Raw genomic sequence first — 21,640 nt, 5'->3', positions numbered from 1 at the left:
GCTTAAACAAGACTGTGTCAAGACAGTAGACTTAGGTTATATTTTTAGAGGATTATTTTTTCTTTAGTTAGAAGGTAACTAATTGAAATAAGTAATGATAATTTTATATCATAGAAAAGATGTGAAGACTCCTATTTGAGTCCAGTCCTTGAGTTTGCAATGTGCTATTGTGTGAGCTATTAAAAGAACTATTTGTTGGTTTTTTCCTCCACATGAAAGAAAACATGTATCTTTGTCTTATTTTTGCTTCAGTTTTAAGGTGTATCATGCTCTTCAGCAAGCTATTGAACAAAGTCGGGACTCCATCATACTGATCTTTCTTCATGATATCCAAGACTACAGGTTGTATCATGCACTTCACCTGAGAAGAGGAATGTTCAGATCTTGCTGCATCTTGAACTGGCCAGCCCAGAAAGAACGAGTTAGCGCATTTCATCAGCAATTAGTGATGGCACTTAAATCTAACAGTAAAGCACACTGAATTTTGAAAGTACAGATATGAATTATGGGGTCATTTTATTGCATATTTTCTATCATTGGAAAACTAACAAGCCTTCAGGAAGACCTGAAAAATTTTGTCATGCTGGAAATACGTAAGAGTCACTATAATTTAAATTTACTTTTCTGTGTTCATGTTTTTGCCGATATTTTAATTCACCTGCACTGAAGTGACATGTTAAAGTAGATCGTGATTGATAGTCATTTCAGTCTATGTATGTGAAATGTGGTAGAAATTCTGAAAAGCAGTGAGAATGCCTTATGTTCTAGGAAAAATGTCCATCTGATGTAGTGCAGAAAAGATAGACTCTCTAAAGGAATATGCATAAGAACACAATAATGATAAAATAGCAAATTCTGTGTAGTAGGTAGAGTGGGCACTACTGCTTGCTTTTATAACACAGGGGGAGATCCAGTGAAATTAAAATTGGAAAGCTTTCCCTTTCCATGTGAAGCACAGTAAGTAACATGGAAAACTATTTCTGTAGTTGAAAACAAGAAACAGATTTTGAAAGTGTGTTTTAAAACCTTTATTTTAAGGGAAAGCCATAGAAAGAAACTTAGCCCTGTGAGCAGCCTGTTCAGAACACGCAGCAAGGATTGCTTATGCCTTCTGAGGGGAGGCTAGTACTGGTGACTATCAAAACCAGATTTTTCAGTCTGAGTCAACTGATTGAATCAATGTGATATGATTAAAAAAAGCATTTGCTCTTCCCTACTGAAATTCAGAGAGCTGGCAGAAGGACATTTATACTGAGCATTTATATGCACGGCTGATGCACCTGTACAAAATGAGTCAAGGCATAGATATTTCTGTAGCATAACCAGAAGAAAACTTTATGGGGGAGGTGGTGCTACTGTAATTTCATTACTGAAGACTTTGTTACTGGTAAAACAATGACAAAACCTCGAAAAGAAATAATTTTAAACTGTATCAGAAATATGGTGACAGTCACAGGTAGAGTAGAAAAAAACTTCAAAACAAAATTTGAAATCTAGTTTCCTTTTTCTTTATGACTGTATATAGTTTTGCCTTTGATAGATCAGAAGAAAATTGTAAAGACATCCGATAGAATTCTGTAGTTTAATTTCTTATATATTCATCTAGTTTGATTTTTTTCCTTAACATACTTTACAGAAACATGGACTAGTTAGTAATTAGAGCATTAAGGTTCAAACATATGGGCTAGTAGTGTGATCTGGAGAGAGCTGAGAACCAGCAATGTGCTCTGAAAGGACATTTATAATGTTTGAGACTGGTTGCAATTTTATGGGTGTTTGAACATAATTTATTGTAAATTAGACATTAGACAGTCATTTGTATGTTTTTGTTAATATTTAATTGTGGTTCTAAGGACCTTAAACTTTGTCAATTTTTAGTAGGTGTCAGTTTTTAGACCCTTCAGTAGCTCAGGAATATTTTTAATTTGCTTTTTTGCCCTAGCATTTCCCTCATCATTTTCAATCCCACCATTATTCCAGGAATGCTATTTTACTGATTTAGAAAACAGCTTTCAGATAGTTCAACACTTAACATTTTAAGCAGCTTTTCTTATGATTTGTTATATGCATAGATGAAAAACGTTGGGTTTTAATAGGTTTATATGTCCCATAATGATAAACATAAATGAGAATAATTGAGATGATTTTTGGATGCACTGGAAGAGTGAAGGGAGTGTAGACTGTCTTCGCTTGCTCAGGAAGTCCTGAGTGAAAACAAAACAGGCTTTGTTTACAGTTGAAGTGATAGATGATGATTCCCTAATTACAGTAATAGGATTATCCCCATTGTGATGCTTTCATCTCATATTTCTGACCTTTTCAGGTGAAGTGACAAATTCTTTCTTCATGCTTAGGCCATGAAAGTTGAGGAGGCAAGTTGGTAAGGATGGGGTGCCAGGTATGCACCATGTCAGTTGTTCTTTCTCTTATTTAAAGACTAACATGTGAAAGTGTTTCTATGTTCCCTAAATCTGTAATGACACATAGTAGCAGAATTTCTCATTCCACATCAATATAAATTGTTTAGAAAATGATAGCAGGTTCACATGGATATTAAAAATGACAAAGATGCAGAGAATACATGGAGAAATGCTGAGGTGACATGTGGTACAAGAGGTCAGACTAGATGATCAAATTGTCTTTTCTGGCCCTTAAACCCTGACAAATGATAGTGTATCTAAATTCTATAAATATTTTTCTTGTTACTACAAATGCCCCCAAAGTCAGTCTCTGAACAGTGAAAAAATGTTATGAGTGCTTAGTTTTGTAATATAGCTAAGAATACAAAGTAAAAGTACTTGCTGATGAGTGAAAATAATTTTAAATTATAAAAATACTATGCATTCTAAACAGTTTTAGTACCTACATTCAAAGTAATTTACAACAGAAAAAGACATAAAAGCTCACAATGAGAATTAGACTGAGGTTTAAAAAAAAGCACAAAAGCAATAAGCACAGGGCCAATAGTAATCAGCAATTATGCTTGACATAAAATTTTCATATAAATTTTCCCTGTTTGTCTGGAAGTTACCTAGTTCTGTTCTGCTCCTCTTCATTTGCTTGACAATAATATTGAGAGTAAATAAAAGGGCTTACTGTGGTGAAGAGTTGTAAGTGCTTTCAGGATTAACAGTCTATATCTGACCTTGGTGGTTTCTTTACTACCCAGTGATTACATTATGCTGATTTGTTGAGGAGTTGGATACCAAATAAATGAAAAATAGTTCCAAACTTGTAGTGTCAAAGATATTACCTGGGACTGAAAAGCAATCATCTCTATTGAAAACAGAATATCTAAAGGACTTGAGCAAGGCAGAATGTTCCCAGTTTCAAATATCAGTCCTGTACTTGGTGTTGTGCATGCCCCACCCTGCCACCCCATTGCACTCCTTGATGTGCTAGTAAGACAAAGCAGGGATAAAATTCCCCACTTTGTATCCTTGATTGTCATCTATTAGCAGCTGCCAGCTTTAAGTTGACAGTGCAACTAGTTGCTTGATGTATATGTGTATAATGGTACTAGCTTCTAGCCTGTGCTGTTCTTTTGGATGCTGCCAAGGGCCATGCTACCTGCCATATTCTGAGCTGACACAATGTTTGTCCTGGCCATACCACCAGCCATTGCAGTGTCCCCAGACTGCTGCTAGCATGGCTGCTCATCTCTCTATCCAGATATCCCTATGTTGCAAAGCTAGCACGGTGTTTGCCCCAGTCCTGCCACACCCCCCCCCCCCCCCCCCCCCCCCCCCCCCGTGTGCCTCCACCTGCCTGGTAGTTGTAGCAAGAGAGAGAAATGTCTTTGATACTGGGATTGTTGGATAGCATCATTGCATGTGGGCTGTTGCTCCTCGCAGCTCCCTTTTGTGGTTGCCTGATGTGGGGTAACAAGGTGTGCTGGATCGGGTTGATCTTGCCCCCTGTTTCTGTTAAAGCCCTTCCACACACAAATGCGTGCAGTGCACAACGGAAGGGTGTGAAGTGGGGCCCTGCGACCCTGGGGGGGGGGTCTCTGCGCCTTAATATAAAGTGGGATTTTAAAGGGAAAATGCCGTGCTTTATTAACTTACAGGCTGCAACAGGTTACTGCCCTATGCTCCCATATGACACTCAGGTGCGTAGGCCGATGGCGGCTCGCAGGCTTTTTGTACCCTGCCCAGGGCGGTGCGTGCCTCGCCGGGGTTTGTTTAGCCTAGCAACGCCGGCGGGGCCGGGCAGGAGGCGGTGAGCAGCCCGGCTTGCGGGGGCGGGAAGGGGCTCGGGCCCCGCCGCCATGAAGGTGGCGGCGCCGGACCTGGGTTCCTTCCTCGTCAAGCTACGCGCTCCCCCCGGCCTCCGCGCCCCGCCACCCCCCAGCCCGCGCCCCCCGAGCGGCGGCAGCTGCGCCCCGGGCAGGGCGGCGCCTCCGTGGGGAGCGGGCGGCCGCCCCCCGCGCCCGGCAGCCGCCGCGGCGGACAAGGAGCCCGGGGGGCGGACGGGCGCCAAGGCCCTGCTCATCACCCTGCCCGACATCGGGGAGGAGGCGGCGGCTGCGAGCGACGGCGAGGAGGGGGCCTGCAGCCCCAGGTGCCCCGCGTGAGTGCGCGCCCCTTGAAACCTCGGGGTGGGAGGGAGGGGGTGTCCCGTCCCCCCCTTTCCGCTCGTGCGTGTCCTGAGAGGGATTTCTCTACGCTGCAGTTTCCTTCCCCCAGGGGTAGGGTACGCTGGAGGTAGAGAAGTGCACCTTCAAGAGTAAAAGTGATGGTTTTCACGAGGGCAGTTTTCGGTGCCTGTAAGAAGTAAAGACCTGGGGTACGCTTGGGGTCCCGCTTGAAAGGCGGGCGGCTGTATGTCGGGGGAACGGAGGTCGGAGCCCGGTCCTGCATGGGCAGGAGAAAACGGCCCCGTCCCCGAGGGGAAAAACGCCCCAGGCTTGTAGAAGAGACTGAGCAGGGAGAGCAGCCGAAGTCCGGAGGGAGCGCGGGGTGTGCTGAGCTTGAGCAGGGATGGTAAAGATACAGCGTGCAGGTGTATGAGTTGTATCAAAGTCTGCCCCGAAGTTGCAGCGGCGGGGTAAAGCAGGCATTTCAGTCACTGCCTTGTAAAAATCTAAAGCGTCAATAACGGCTGTGAAATTTTGTTTGGATGCTTCTGTGTGTAATCTTCAAGCTATACCTTGAAACGTTGAGGTTTTGCTGAAGATAAAAGAAGCCTGTTAAGTGTGCGTGCTGTAGGATTCAGTTGGTGATATTTTGCTAAAGCAAAGGTATAGTAAAGCAGAAAGTGGTTTCTTAGTATATGTAAAGCAGGAGATCTTAGTAAAGTCAGTAATAGCTGTACTGTATTTGTATTTTGTACTCTTACAAGAAACAAAGGGCTACTTTAATATATTACATGAACATCGTGATTGTCGCCTCTGTAGTACTAAACTACGCTAGTCTTTGTTATTACTCATAATCGGAATAACATTTTGTCAGGTGTCAATAGGAATCAATATATTTTACACAGTTAAGTTTTTAACTCTTTAGGACTGAAATCTCTTTAGTACTCTGTTAAACTTTCAGATGGATTTTAGAACCTCTACTTTTAGTTTGGTTTCCATGTCACATAATATTGAAATGATAGTCCTCTGGCTTTCTGAATCAGTCTCTAGCTCTTCCCTGGCAGAGAAATTCTGCTTATTCCCCAGCATTCATGGTTGTTAGAGTAGGTATGTCAGAAGGTAGGCACCTATTTCGTCCTTTTGGTATCGATTTATGGGCCTAATGTCTGTAAATGGGGCTGATCTGTTTTTGAACATGCTAGTAGTGTTTTCTTCTGTAAGCTTTAGTAGCAACAATGTCTTGAAAGTCGCTGCTTGTTCTCTGTTGGAAAAAAAAAAAGTATTTTTCTTTTATGCCTGTTTAAGCTGATCTTCTGATTTTAAGGAGCATCTCTAGTTCTTGTGTTGCAAGGTATATTAATCATTAATCTTCTAATTTATCTACCTCTTCCGTGATTGTAAACCTTGAGAACATTGTCTCCTAGTCTTCTCCGAGACTCCCGGCCTTTTTAGCCTTACCTCTGGAGGTGGCTCTCTATTCCCTTAGTCATGTTTGTAGCCCTTCTCTTACTGCACTACGTATTTCTTGAGATGCAGGGAAAAGAACTATGCACAGTGTTCTGTTTGTGGACGTAATAAGGTTTTACACAGCAGCCAAGTGATGCTTTCCATTTCTGTCTCAGTATCCTTCCTGATGTGGACCAGTGTTTTGTCGGTGGCTTTGATTGTCACTGTATATCAAGTCCATGATGACTCCAGGATTGCTTTCTGAACTGTAACTGGCAGTACCAATGTCAGCATCATGTAAAGATCATTTTCTCCTGAATAACCATTGATAATACATACTTGTAAACACAGACTTTTATCTAGATACTTACAAATTTATTTTAGCAAATGGTAAATGAATTGAAATATTACAATTGCCAGATAACTAAGCTATGTAACACTGTGAAAATAATACAAGTAGGAACGCAAACTCTCCCTGATGTACTACTTTTATTTCCCCCCTACTCCCATCTAATGCATTTGGGTTTGTTTCAGAATAAATTGTAAGCTCTTTCAGACTTAAACTTTTTCTGCATTTGTGTAGAATAGTAGCCTTTCTGGAACAGGGAGATTAATCTGATTTGAAGTGTATTGACACAGTTCTGTTTAGAAGGTAGTTGATGCTTTATATAAACAGTACCAGAACCAAATCATCGTTGCTTGCCTATAATTTCCTAGTAGTTGTTTCTTGGTTTTAGTACCAAAAATAAATCCAAGTGTGATGTGTATGAGCTGGTATTTCTGTTGAAGTGCCGATGACTTTTATCACTAAAAAAAATAAAAGAATGAAATTTACTCTTAAGACAAACTAACCATTTGTATTGGGATGAAGAGTAAACCTTATTACGTTAAAACTGGTTGTGTGCGGCAAAATGCTTATTTTGGCTTGCTATTTGAAACACTTCTGATATCCTCTACTTATCCCCTGTTATGTTTTTGTATGCATGGTGGCATTTCAAATATTTTATTCATAGCAGTCAAGCTTATTCTAATAAGGTATTGTCTGTCTTCAAAAAAAACAAAACCAAACCAGAAAGATGTAGAAGGAATAAGATACATCACTTTGACAAGGAAAGTCTATACCTCTACATTAGCATTTTTTAATTAGGTGGTTCCACTTAAGCTTTTAGAAGAAGCATCTTAATTAAATATTGAAAACTTTAGTATTCCTTGCCTAGAGTTCAGATTTGAATTTGTGCCTACAGAATACAATATTATATTATTGATAGTTACACATAGGAAGCTTTTGCTTACCCAAATGAAGTCCCTTTGTGACAAGCTTTATTACTGTTTAAAATATTTTAGAAGACAATATCAATGGCCAGTAAACTTTCATTAATAGCAATTTAACTAGCAATAATTGGTTAATAAACGAAAGGATCCATTTTATGTCTTACTGTTTTTTTCTTAAGTGCTGACAAATTGATAGCAATCAAAATACACTGAGCATGCAAAATAGTGAAAACCTGGCACTGATTTCTCCCTATCTTTCCCAGGTACTCTGAATTTTCTGAGCTTCACAACTACCAACAACTGGTCCTAATACTGTGTAGGGCTAAACTATAGCAGTACTTTCTAAGATTTTACACTTACTGTTTATTTACGTATTGATTTTATATCCTTCTAATCAAATTGAAGGAGCAGTAATGAGTAAATCTCTTTTTCTTCAAATAGAGAAAAAAATCGACTTTCATCACTCTGGTTTGAAAAAATATTCTACTATATAAGATCATGAAATTGCTTGGGAGGATAAGAAGACAGTCTTATGCTACACTTACCACAATATAGTGGTGACACCAAGATACACAGATTTCTTTTTTAAGAAACATTATTATTGCTCTCTTAACATGTTGCCATAACTAGCAGAGATGGCAGCCCTTAGCTGATTTGAAGGTAAATTGGGCAAGGCTTAAGTTACGTTGTTTCAGAGTGGGTAATATTTTGTAGAAATTAATCGCACTGCTCCCCATTTTCGGGATAGTTCTAACAGGTGGAAAATGGGTTTGTGAACTTGGCATGAGAAGGGTAGCGCTATCTGCGATGTAAAAACATCCCTGTCTACTTGCCAGCTTGTATTTCTCAGTAGCTCAAGCTTTGGCCTTCAATATGATTAACTTTGAAAATGTGGATATAAGTAACTTGATGAGCTGCAGAACAGGATGGAAACTCAGATTCCCTATCTCTTAACTACTGAAAGCAATAGATCCTTTTCACGCTGTAATGCATACTAACCTAGATAGAGCATTGCAGTGTTACTTAGCTGCTCGTTTCCATTGTTGTACTGATCTAAGGGTAAATGTAGTAATGCGGTGGTTTGCCATGGTCTATTTTTTTCATTGCAAATAAGTGTAAAAGAGCTTAGAGGTAAATTTGAATTTTGCACGGTACTGTGGAAGTCAATATTCTTCTAGATGGATGGAACTAAAACTAATTCCTGACATTTTATAATATTATATGTAACATAAAGTTTTTGGTAAAGTCTTGTGACGTTTCTAGCAAGTAGCTAATCAGCTAGAGAATAAATGTCAAAAAACAGCTAAACTCAAAGAATCCCAATTTTCCTCAGAGTGCTTTTATTGCTTTCAGATGTTAAAAACTTATTTTTGTGTATCTTTAATATTAGTCTGTGGTGTTTATAGGAAACTAAGGTGGTATGTTTATAACGAGGCATTTTATTTCTGATCCAGTGCTTGGTGAGTGGCATCACTGGTGTTAGCTGTGGAAAGAAGAGGAAGCGCCCTGGGCCCATGTTGCTCTTACTGTAATTGTGAATTCCTCTAAAATCTTGTGAATTGGGGCTAGAAATGCATTCTATTTTCTAATGTTTATCATGGGGAGGTTTTGTATTGCTCATCAGTGTAGGGTTCTGTGTGCAATTGTTTGTGGGGTTACACTTTTTAGCTTTGCTTTGGCCCATAGATCTTCCCCCCCCCCCCATATTTCTGGTAAGGTAGAAGATTTTTGAATCCTGCAGTAGTTTGTTGGAAGTTCATGGTCTTTCAAGTGGTGAAATAGCTCCTGTCAGCTCAATCAAGTTCTAAAGGAATTAGAGATTTCTTACCTTCACAAAATACTGAACTTGGGACCGAATGAACCAGGTTTTTCTAGCTGTTGCCAGAATCTTGTTGGAAAATTTTTGAAGTGGTGTGTGTGTGTGTACTTGTGCATGTGTGTACATGTATGCTATATGGATAAGAGAGGTGGGGATTTCTGTGCTGTTTTGACTCATTCACTTGAAAACACATCTGCATAATGTACACAAGTTGGCACACAGTATTTTTACCAGACAATTTCTTCCGAAGGGGAAAGCTTAAGTAACCAATGCAGGAAGCAATTGCTAAAAATATTTTTTTCTTACTTCTGTATTTTTTTACAAAAGCATGTTCTAAATAGTTTTTAAAGGTCTGGAACCATGCGAGGATTAATGTGTAAAGTTTTGTAGCATTTTTGCTAAAATTATATATACACACTTTATACTTCATTCAGAGAATTTGGAATGCTTTTGTTCTGTAAGTTTTAAGGGATAAGTCCGAAGTAGTATGCTTTGAATAGTGCAATGAGATATCTTCCAATGAAACAGTTCAACAATCTCTGAGAATGTTGTTACAGTGTTTTCATCCAGACAGAAATTTTCATAGTGAGGCAAAATGAAATACAGTATTCAGTTGTACAGTCAGTAAATAGCTGTCCATTGGTAAATAAAACAGAAGCACATATGAAAATGTTTCACAATTTTAGTAGATTAAAAATATGGGATTACATATACCAAGGTTGAGCAAGTTCTACCTAAATAACCTGCACTTGTCACTCACTAAAATGTCTCCAAACAAACTAAGTAGTGCAGAAGTAAAACATTAAATAATGCGTAGCTGCTGAGATAGGGTACAAGCAAGCTATGTGTACAGTTTATTAAAAATGTCAATCAGTATGACTTTGGGCAATTGATCACATCAAATATTTTTAAATGACATGACCGTGCTCCAACTCTTTACAAAGAGCATACTGGGAACTTTCATTTTCTTCACCAAAATGTAAATTCCTGTGGGTTATTACAGGCTGTTATGCCACAAGGGGCATTATATAGAACTAAAATGTGACACAAAGAACCCAAACCTTTTGTCTTGCTTTCTATTTTACAAGTTATTTCTAGTGGATTTTATGTTCTCTCCATTGTTTTCCTCTCCTTTTTGTGTTATTCCCCCTCCTCCTGCTTATTGCCTTTCAAAACATTTTCTGAATGAGTGATAGTTTTTACATCCTTACTCTTCCTTACACACCTGACTGGGTGTGCTGAACCCTTAAGAGTCTTGAAAATACATATGTTTCTATAACCTGAAATTAAAGTGTACATAATTTTTTTTTTCCCCCTGTGGTAAAAAGAAATGCCTTTGTCGGCCTGAATATGGACGCACAGCTCGAATGCTGCTGTGCATGTTTGTTCAGTTCGTAGGTGCTAACGTGAGGTGAAAGCTGGTTAGCTGCTGGGTGGTGTAGTGGCATCGTGTCCCATGGGCTGCGGCCAGCGCAGAACAGAGGATTAGCACAGTGACTCAATGGCTACTCTTAATAATCGCAAAGTGACAGTGTGCATGAGGGATTTCTCATGGATGTGCAGCAGGAGGTTACCTAACTGAACACTGTCCATCATCAGCGTGTAATCCCTCTGCTCTGGCTGACGCGCTTCTATTTCAGCATATTTACATAGTGAGCACTTGTGCTTTAAAATGTGTGAAACATGCTCTTTAATGCCTCCTGATATGAAAGAAAAACATTGAAACAAGGGCATGCTGTTCTAGGAACTTATTGCAAGATTGATTACTACTTGAAATAAGCACTGGAAGAGACAGGTGCGCAGTACTGGCAGCATTTCAATTGTATCCTTATTTTTGTTACTAATGGCCACAGAATTGGAGGGAGCGCCTTCTGCAGTCTAATATTTTTGACAGAGTATTGGAGTGCTTGCTGAAGTTTGATACTGAGTGTTACTGGCAAACCTAGCAGATGAAATGGTGTATTGAATGTTATCTAGTAGTTTAAGTGAACGAAACTGAAGTATAGCTTTCATCATGTGAAAAGCAAACTAGATGCCAGTGGCTACATATATATAGATATATTATTTGTTTTTAACATTATAAGCTCAATGTCTTGACCTTACTGCAAAATTTTCTAAGGTATTTAAAACAGACTTGAAACAACTTCATTCCTTGAATGAAAGTTGTTCTGATCTCGTTGTTATGCTGATGAAAGAAGTCTGTTATGAAAATATATTAACTGAATTTCCAAAAGTACATTAGTAACAAGAATATAAAAAGGGAAAGTCTTGTGGACCACTTCCAAGTGTTTTGTTAGGGTGCTACTCCCTCCTGGTCTGTTCAGACACTTGATCCTGCAGCAGTAAATGCCTCCTATCAGATCCAAAGAAATAAAACACCTTCTCTAAGACACTAATTAGCATTCTTTATTATTTTAGTTAATTAAGATGATAGTATTTTTTAACATTAATTTATAATTTATATTAAAAAGTCAGATTTACTACTATAAATAGAAGAGGTACTTAATATGCATATCTTGTTCTCAGAAATTGTTTGTATTTCCTAGAACCAAATACAGTTGTGTTCCCATTTTCACAGTGAACCAAGACTAGCAACAGATAAAAATATGTAATACTTAGCAAGCTAACGCCATCTTAAAGGCTTTATAATGTTGAAATATATTCGAAATTTGTAGAATAGATTTACTATATACCTATAGTTCAAAGAGCTGAGCCTAGCTTTAAAATCAGAACAGTTTAGTATTACCCTGTTTTGTAAAGATAGGAGCAAAACTCAACACAGGTCATGATTGCAAAAGCCTTAAATCTATTTCAGAATTCAGTATGAAAATGCCTAATATTAGGCGTTGCACTTAAGTCAGTGTAGTACCGATATCCACCTAAAGTGTTGTGTTGTATGTACAGGGTATTATTCTTAGAATCATAGAATAGCTCAAGTTGGAAGGAGCCCATGAGGATCATCAAGTCTAACTCCCTGCTCCTAGCAGGACTACCTAAAAGTAAACTATACGACTAAGAGCATCGTCCAGATGCTCCTTGAACTCTGATAGGCTTGATGCCGTGACCACTTCCCTGGGGAGCCTGTTCCACTGACCTGTGATTGACCACCTTCTCCGGGAAGAACGTTTTCCTAACGTCTGATCTGAACTTCCCCTGGACAGCTTCATACCTTTTCCAAGTGTCGTATCGCTGACCACCAAAGGGAGGAGATCAGCACTTCCCCCTCTGCTGCCTGCTTTGAGGAAGTTGTAGAGTGTAATGAGGTCACCCCTCAGCTTTCTCTTCTCCAAGCTGAACAAACCAAGTGACCTCAGCTGCTCCTCCTAAGTCTGGCCCTCAAGGCTTTTCACCATCTTGGTCACCTTCTTGTGGACACACTCTGATAGTCTGATGTCCTTCTTATGTAGAGGTGCCCAAAACTGCACACAGTACTTGAGGTGAGGCTTCACCAGTGCAGTGTGGAGTCTTACTTGTGTATTAAAAATTATGCCCTGTTTTTCCCTTATTCCACGTCTTTAGAAGTAGCCCTAAAGATGCAGGAAGATACTATATGTGCACTGCTATATGTGTTGTCAGTGGTTTAAAAGAAAGTTATGTTCACTTATTTTTGATCCCCCCCCACCCCGATGCAATATCAGCTGGAGACCTTAACCCTAAGGAGAAGCAGGTCTTGGGTAAAAGAGGTGATTTTGAGTGCAGCTAGCGAATGCTGTGTGCAGAAGGCTGCCACAGAGGACTAACAAGTTGCAGGTGGTGCTGTGGGGAAGCACTGAGGAACCTCTGTGCTCTGGGGTTCAGGTTCTGAGACAACCTGTTGCTACCTGGAGGCAAAGAGGAGTGGTGGTTCTGAGCTACAGTGGGCTCTTCTGCTGGCCAAGATTTTTTTATTTCCTTTAGCCATTATGCAATGCTACCCAAACCTGAGATACGAGATCGAATCATAGCCTTCTTGGAGGGCATTTGCCTACCTAGACCATAGTCATTGCAGTGTTATCATGAGATAAATGCAATGCTACAGGCTTGGGGATGAGTGGCTGGAAAGCCTTTTCTGCCCAGCAGAAAAGGACCTGGGGGTGTTGGTCAATAGCTGGCTGAATATGAGCCAGCAGTGTGCTTGCCCAGGTGGCCAAGAAGGCCAACAGCATCCTGGCTTGTATCAGAAATAGTGTGGCCGGCAGGACTAGGGAAGTGATTGTGCCCCTGTATTCAGCACTGGTGAGGCCGCACCTCGAGTGCTGTGTTCAGTTTTGGGCCCCTCGCTACAAGACAGACACTGAGGTGCTGGAGTGTGTTCAAAGAAGGGCAATGAAGCTGGTGAAGGCTCTAGAGCACAAGTCTTATGGGGAACAGCTGAGGGAACTGGGGTTGTTTAGCCTGGAGAAGAGGAGGCTGAGGGGAGACCTTATCGCTCTCTGCAGCTACCTGAAAGGAGGTTGTAGCCAGGTGGGTGTTGGTCTCTTCTCCCAAGTAACAAGTGATAGGACAAGAGGAGATGGCCTCAAGTTGTGCCAGGGGAGGTTTAGATTGGATATTAGGGAAAATTTCTTCACCGAAAGGGTTGTGTCAAGCACTGGAACAGGCTGCCCAGGTTGAGTCACCATCCCTGGAGGTATTTAAAAAGACGTGTAGATGTGGTGCTTAGGGACATGGTTTAGTGGTGGACTTGGCAGTGCTACATTAATGGTTGGACTCGATGATCTTAAAGGTCTTTTCCAGCTGGAATGATTCAATGTTTCTATATATATTGATCAGCTGCATTGGATTGATGAGCAATATTCCTTTGGCAAAGTCTTTCAAGATTACCTCCTCTCTGGAGCTGAAGGCAGTGTATTCTAAAGCTATCTTCTTTTAGAACCAAGTGTGGCTTTTATGATTATTATAAAAAGATTTTTAGGTACATATGAAGAACTTTATGGCAAATTATGCTAATTTGGTCAGGTCAAAAAGATTGCCACTTGAAAACTCACCAAAATTTCAATTATATGAATGCTCCCAGGGTAGTCTAATCATCAAAGCATCAGTAACCCATACATAGATTCAAAGACAGTTGTCCTGGTTTTCAGCTGGGATAGAGTTAATTTTCACAAGAAGCTGGGAAGTGACACAGCCAGGACAGCTGACCCAAACTACCCAAAGGGGTATTCAATACCATGTTGTCATGCTCAGTTTATAAAGGGGGCTGGCTGGGGAGGAGGGGTCGCTGCTCAGGAATGGGCTGGGCATCTGGCTCTGGGGGTGAACAAATTGCACTGTGTAACACCTGCTTTGTATACTCTTGTATAAGTATTGTTGTTACTTTTCATCTTCCTTTGCTGTCCTTGTAAACTGTTCTTATCGCAACCCGTGGAGTTGATTCTCCTCCCTGTCACACCGGGGGGTGGGGAGGGGTGAGCGAGTGGCTGCCTGGTGCTCAGCTGCTGGCTGGGGCTAAACCATGACAATAGTAAGTGCCATTTCTGAAAAAGGAAAGGCCCAATCAGGTAGCATGATAAAAGCTAACAGTAGAAAAACTCTGATAAAGGTTCTTATTTTCAAGCTTCAGATGAAGTCCATACTTCCTGGAAGAATGAGCAAGATGACTGAAAGCACTGACATGCTTTTGACAATGCTTGTTAATAGAAAAGAGAGCAAAATGAAAGTCGTCGCTGGGTATGGAGTGGCACTTGTTAACAAAGACACATGCTATCGTTTTTTTGGGGTGTCTTTGGTAGCTGTCAAGTTTGCTACGCAGCTTCTGGCATGTTCAGTAACGATAATGACAAAGATGTGTTGCTGGGAGCTTAGAAGGTGAATGTTTGCTATACCTCCTTCCACAACAGAGGGTTCTTTTTCCCCTCTTTGAGCCATGTCATTTCTAAGCAAACACACAAAACTGATTTTATAGCTGTCTTAAAATAATTTTCTGCTGCAGGCTAGATGAAAGATCTATTAAATTTCTCACGATTCTGCTTCATTTACTGGGCACCTACTGGGGTTACCTCAGCCAAACTATTCCAGAGGTGACTTTTCAAGATATGCCACAATTGTCTTAACTCTGAGAAAGCTGAGGAATTAGGGGGTGTAAGCAGGAACAGGTGGTGTTGTCATCTACCTTGATTTCCTTTGCATTGCCACAATAAGTAATTAAAGGTGGAGCCAAACTGAGTGCTTTCAACACCTGTAAAAGTCACTGGATCTGTCTCATAAAAGGTCCAGACTGCTGAAGGAAGAATTCAGTGCTGTTGTATTAACCATGTGTAAGTATGCTCAGTCCTGAGCACTGTTGCTACAGCAGAGTCTTCAGATGCACCTCCTCTAGAATCTGCCAACGGGGTTAAGTACTGTCTGTCATACTTGGCAGTTTGTGGTCGTTGAAGTTACAAGAGAATGAAAATGCTCTTATCTTCTTAAAGGTCCTCCAAGTCTTTTTGGAGGAAAAAAAAGTAAACAAACATCTGTCTTGTCAAGCAATACAGGGAGAATGTACCGTGGTTGACCGGAACCAAGTTGGACAGATGACTGTCTCACCTAGAGGGAAGAGGGTGTGTGTTTCCTATGAGCTTTGTACTTTCTGCAGTATAAATGTTCAACTACAATGCTGCACTGCATGCCTGGAATATTGTTCTTTATTGATGCAGAAAGCAGTTGGGGGACGTGTGGAAGGGCCCTTTTGTGCAGTGATAACTCAGTGTCGTTCGTAATGAAATTTATATGTTCTGCTGTGCGAAAAAGAGAGTGACCAGGAGTGGTCTATTCACTTCCACAAAACTGCTCCTGAAGGGTGGGCACTGTGTTGACAGTAACCCTTTGCAGAGGAATATTTAAGCAGAATGGATTTGTGGAGTAACAACTTCTGTTCATTATATCACTTCAAAGAAAAATAAGAAATAGACTCCCATGGTAATTGTCTCAAACCAGTGTAAGAAAGGATGATGTGATTTTTCAAAATCAATTTCTTCTCACAGATGTATACATTTATGCTAAAGAGAGCTTATGTTTTGATTTTTTTATAGTCTCATATCAAAGTTTTCTATAAATCTGTCATACAAATAATAGTTATCTCTTGGTTTTACAAACTCAGTGTGGGATGGAACAACCAGCAGAAAGTGAGAATATGAATGAAATTAATAATGTCAGGTTATGAGCTAAAGCATGCCATGTTGTGAGAGTATGATGTATTTAGTATATTTACATCTGTTACAAATAGAAAAGAATATGTGAAGAAGATGGGAGATCTAAGAAAATGAGTTCTCTTAGACAACAAGACAGCAGCTTTATTAGAGATTAGGATATTATATGTTGCTGGCAATGGAGCAATGCATAATATTCCTATCAGAGGCTGTGGCTACAAAATAGACTTTTATTCACCTGTTAGGTCTTATGTGCATGTTTTTCCTGACTTGTAACGGGAAAGGAAACCTGAAGCTCAGGTTTGTGTGGGGTTTGGGTTTTTTAAATTATTTTTATTTTATTTAAGCTTTTTGTCCATACAGGCTCACTACTTGTTTAGTCTACTTTTCCTTGTGTCTGATGCCCCTTTCTTCTTTTCTTCTTAATGTAGACCAAAGGGCTCTCTTACCTCTGTATAGCATTCTGCAGTTGATGGTATAAACAATTCTGGAGCACAGTTTGACCTTTAAATACAACTGTGAAACTTCTGTCCTTAGCTGGCTTGTTATATTTATCCGTTCTTGATCTAAGCAACTAGACAAATTGTGTTGCTTCAGGAAAGAGGGGAGAAAAATCAAATGTTTCTTGCATGTCTTGCAATGAAATGTAAGATGGACCAAATTTAAGACAGTTTTACTGCCCACAAGGCTCTACCCTCCCCTTTACAAAAAACAAATACAAATATCTTAAAATTTGACTGAAGACAAAAGCTGCTTCATTTACTAAGGCCTTCTCTCTTTCTGTTTTGTGTTCTTATTTTGCTCTATTTCAGTCAAGATTTTTTCTTCACATCATTCAAACTCAGGAGCAGCCTTACATTTTCCTTCGTTTTGACACAGTTTTGTTTGAGACTATTATTTTCGTTCCTGTCAGGAAATGTAGTGACTTAGAATAGTCTGAAATAAACAGCATGCCCAGCAGTTTGAGGTTAATTCAGCCTAGGATAGGATTATTTTTGTGCATTGGCTCTGTGCTGTGAATACTGTTTTTAAAAGAAACAAATTACACACAGTAGAACCAGTTTAAACACACTTCATTGATATGCTGTGCCTAATTATTAATAAACTGTTATGGGAAATTGCTCTCCCACAAGCTTTGGGGATTTAGGGAAAAATTCCCAGGGTGGTTTCTTTTTGCTTTCAGTTGTCTGTGCTGTGGAGGTGCTTCTTTTCACTTTTTCAGCTAGAAGAGGCTATCCCACTGCCACGTTTGTGCTAACATGTTTCCCTTTGATACCTTTTGGTGAGCTAACAGCCAGTGCTGTCTTCAAGGCGTTGTGCTTTGGGGGTAGCACAAAACTGGAGTTCTGCCACTGTGGAAATGTTTTGGTTTTTTTTCTTTTCTCTTTAATGTTTTGAAGTGTAAGTTGTAAGGCATATTGAAGGGGGAAGGAAGCTGAGGTTGCCACAAGCAGTCAGCTGGGGCACAGGCAATTACTGTCGATGTCAGTCTTCCTCATGGTAGTGATTTTGTAGGCTAATTAGTTATGTAACATCCATAATGGTTACCCTTGACACAAGGATTAAAAAAAAAAAGTGATTGATAACTTTGCATTTTTGTTTGCCATCCTGTGCTGCTTGCATATGTGAACAAGAGAAGTCTGCAAATACGCATTGTCCCTGGACTGATAGTGTAAATCTCTGCAGCAAAGCTTGCCTGCTTGGACTTCATGTAGGGGTGTGCGGTCCTGGCCCTTTGCTAGGCAGTGCATTGCCTGCCTTCTAATTTGTTCTAGCAGATTAGAAAATTGGAAAAAATAGCAAAATATTCTTAAAGACTATTTTTGTACATGTGTGGGTAGGTCTTTAGGACAGCAGTGACCAAAAGCTAGCTGACAGCAAAATCCCTTTAGAGCCTGCATACCACTACAGTATCCAATTCAAATAAGATACAGAAAATCTTCAGAAGGTTTCAGAGAAATAATTTACTTTGTGTTCTAAATATTCTTGGAAGTGCAGTTGTAGTTCTCAGAAATCATGTTCTGTTTGTAAAAGTTGCATTCCATGAACGTACATGTGTAGTGATTTAGTCTTAAAGTTGCATTTTCTTAACCTGGCCATAACTTGCTATTCTAGATCTTCAGCTGCTTGTTGGATACATGTAGCTTGACAAAGAGCTATGCTTTTTTGTGTGTGTATGTGTTTGAGATTTCGGACAAACATACTCTTATAGAAGAACGATTGCTAAGGAGAAGGAGAGCTGATAAAACACACGTAGAAGCAATTTCTTAATGTTTTACTGGGTCAGAAGAATGTCGTTTTAAAAACTATTTGGCGAGAATTCTTTAAATATCGGGGGAAAATGCAGTCATTTTCCATACACCTTTCTTAGTGTGTAGTATTTTGGTTATGAAACTTTAAATATTAATGCTGCAGTTTGTTTTCCTATAACAAGAGGTTTCATACACCATACTTTTTCAGTCTTAATTTTCAGTATTTTTAATGTTGCCTTTCTTCTTTCCCGGTAAGAACACTCATTTCCTTCTTGCTTATGAGCCAGATGTACTTCCTTCTCTGAGAGAGGCTTTGAGCAAAACACACAGACATCAGAATTTATATACTCTGGCTAGAGAAGAATGCCGCAGTGTAAATCTGTAGCTGACAGCCTGTATTCTGCCCTGTCACCCGTGCTCTGGGAGATCAATGATTTGCACAGGGATAGTTCGGAGGGGAACTCAATTAACAAGGAAAATTCTTTATTCAGTTGTCTAGCACCGTGTAACTTTTTTTTTTATCATCTATAAAGGTGATGGGCAGAAAGACCCTAAATTGAACACGCAGCCAAAAAAGGCTCAGAGGTGAGAGAGATGTGCACCCCTTCTGTTCAGGCTTAATTTTGCTGGCACCCTTTTGGGTGGGGAGCCTTTTGGGGGGGGCGGGGGTGGCAGCCCATGCCCCCGGGGCGTGGGGTCCTGCTGCAGATCCACCCCGGCGCTGCCCGCCCGTGGGGCGAGGGCAGCGGGCGGGTGAGGAGAGGCGAGGCGCTGCGGGGCGGGCACCGCCGGGCCGCTGCCGCCTCCTCGCCGCCCTGCAGCGGCCGGGGGCGGTACGAGGGGCCGCCCGGGGGCCCCCGCCGCGCCGCCCCCGTCCCCCCGCGCCCCCCATGCGCAGGGCGAGGGGCGCCGGCCTGTCGGGCGGCTGCTGCAGCGGCCGGGGGCTGCTCGTTGTGGGGTGAGTGTGGGCTGCCGGGCCGGGGGGGACTGCAGTCTGGCGCAGGGGGATGGCCGAGGCCGGCTTGCTAACCCTCCCCGGCGGCTGAAGCACTGGCGGTGTAGGCGGGCAGCGTTGTTATTTCGTACTGTCATCATTTAATGCCTGTAACTGCGGAGACTTGGGTGAGGGCAGGAGAGCAGGTGGGAGCTGGCTGCTGCAGTCCCTGGCGTTCGCTTGCCAGCGCTGGGTGAGGGTGCTATGGATGTGCTGGGAGGGGTTTTTCCTTTCGTTTTAGTTCATTGCAGTCGTTTCCTGGCTCGTCTTCCAATGGCATGTGGTCCAAGGAGTCAGGAAGAATAGCACTACAGCGGGCAGTGGGCTGATGTGATAGAAACGCTCTTTTGCTCCATCTCGCATCATGTATTGTGCCATTAAGAATGCCTAGGCTTTGTTTTACAGAAAGTCTGTGAAATTTTATTGGTGGTATTTCTGTTTTTTCATGTTTGTAAGTTCAGATTTCCTTCAAAGACACGCACACACCCCCACCTGAGGTTCTTAGAGAAGTCAGATACAGGAGATCCAATCAGTGTAGTTAGCTTGGTTTGCCAAAAGCCTGTCAAGTAAATGAAGCAGCTGGAATATAAGAGGAAAGGGTTCTTGTACAGGCAAGTAATTACAGCAGGAAACAGAGGGTTGTAGTAAATGGTTTCCTCCTCCATTTCACCACATCCCTGTGGTGTTTCACAGGGATCTGTCCTGGGCAGTTCAAGCTAGTTGACCGGGTAAAGGGGTGAGCAGTGAAGTGAGAAGGCTTGGTGGTGATATTAAGCTGTGGAAAAGTACTAAGAGCAAGGGTCAGCTATGAAAAAAAATGAGAAAGACCTTATAAGGCTGCTTGGACAATAACGTGGCAAATGAAATGTCAGGGAGGGATGTAAATGAACAGAAGGAGCCAGCTTTCCACGAAGAAGATGGGCTGTGAGCTCACTGTTATTACCTGGACAGATAGATCTTGGTGTTATGACAGAATGCAGTTTTCACGGAACTGCACTGTACTGCTTCTTGTAGAGCCCCTTGGTTCTGACAGTGGCCGAAAGCAGATGCCTAGGGAAGAGGGAGGAAATTTAGAGCAAGTGTATAGAGATGCTTTCCACTGCTGTTGTACCAGCCTCTAAGAATTTGCAATTCAGGGTCTTCCCTGATGAGAAGTTTAAACTTGTGGGAAGTTTTTGGTGGCTTATTAGCCAAGGCATAGGAGTAGGATGTGTGATGTGGCTCATTTGAATGGGGAGTTAGATTTTGACATACACATCTCTCTAATCTGTGTAAAGGCAAGGTAAATATCAGAAAGGATAGGAAGAAGGCAGAGCAATCCTAACTGTTGCAGGGCCAGTCTACAGTTCTTGGCTAAAGAAATCAAGAAAATTCTTGAACTTTGAGCTGTTTCCTTGCAGTTACTCATTCACAAATGTACTTTGATGCAATCATGCTGCTATTCACAGTTATGACCTGAGGATATTATGGGATGAAAATAGGAACTTCACAAATGAAGTAATCTGCTGTAAAAATGTCTGTGAGGAACATTTTGCAACATCTGTATGTATTCTGAAGAGGTGGGACTAACATATTAATGACAGAACTTAGTGGGATTATAGAAATGTATGATTATTAAGTTTCCATTTATTAAAAAAAAAAGTCTTTTCCTTCATTAAAGGGTATTCTTCTAAGGCTAGTAATAAAAGTGCAGGCATTCCTGTGCTTTAGTGTAGCTTAATATTCATCTGTGTGGTTTGTAAGAGATGGTTTTAAAATTTAAGCATGCGTTCAGGTATTTGGAGAAACAAAAAAGACAAATTCTAGCTTTTCTTATGGTGGAAAGGCATAATACTAGAACATTTATGGCTTGTTTTTTAAGATAGTGTTAAGGAGTCTTTGGTACTAGAAAACTGATGCTTTGTGGCCTGTAAATGTATTGAGAATATGCCCATGTTTTCTGATGTATCTCGGCTCACTTCAAATAGCCAAGTTGAGAGTTCATAGTTTTAGTGAAGACCACTGTTTGCTTGGCACCATATCTGTAACCTCTTTTTGTGCAGCGAGACATTTTAGAAAATGGATTCGATGTTAATGATTGAACAGAAACACATAGCTAAATAACTACTGTATGGAGAATTACCGGTTTATGTCTTTGCTCTGTTCCTGCAGTAGTGAGGTGCTGCTGCA

The 21,640-nt window shown here is 40.9% G+C and overlaps 2 protein-coding genes across 14 annotated transcripts in view; both read left to right on the top strand.

Moving 5' to 3' along the window:
- TLR3 (toll like receptor 3) overlaps positions 1–3,698 on the top strand; it is a 36,858-nt gene extending 33,160 nt beyond the window's left edge. For all 7 annotated transcript variants that reach the window (XM_054825165.1, XM_054825170.1, XM_054825168.1 and 4 more), the window contains one exon: positions 253–3,698. In XM_054825165.1, coding sequence (XP_054681140.1) covers positions 253–481 — 229 coding nt within the window. In that variant the 3' untranslated portion in view covers positions 482–3,698. The remainder of the gene's footprint in view (positions 1–252) is intronic.
- A 383-nt stretch (positions 3,699–4,081) lies between these two features.
- The window catches only part of FAM149A (family with sequence similarity 149 member A), a 33,523-nt gene continuing 15,964 nt past the window's right edge, over positions 4,082–21,640 (top strand). For 2 of the 7 annotated variants that reach the window (XM_054825182.1, XM_054825178.1), the window contains exon 1: positions 4,097–4,572. In XM_054825182.1, the coding sequence (XP_054681157.1) occupies positions 4,271–4,572 (302 nt within the window). In that variant the 5' untranslated portion in view covers positions 4,097–4,270. The other 5 variants (XM_054825180.1, XM_054825179.1, XM_054825183.1 and 2 more) reach the window with 5 other exon arrangements.

This window comes from Grus americana, chromosome 4 (genome assembly GCF_028858705.1).
Source record: "Grus americana isolate bGruAme1 chromosome 4, bGruAme1.mat, whole genome shotgun sequence".
Taxonomy (NCBI): Eukaryota; Metazoa; Chordata; class Aves; order Gruiformes; family Gruidae; genus Grus; species Grus americana.
Note: the sequence above shows the minus strand (reverse complement) of the source record. Positions and strands in the feature narration are given on the sequence as shown.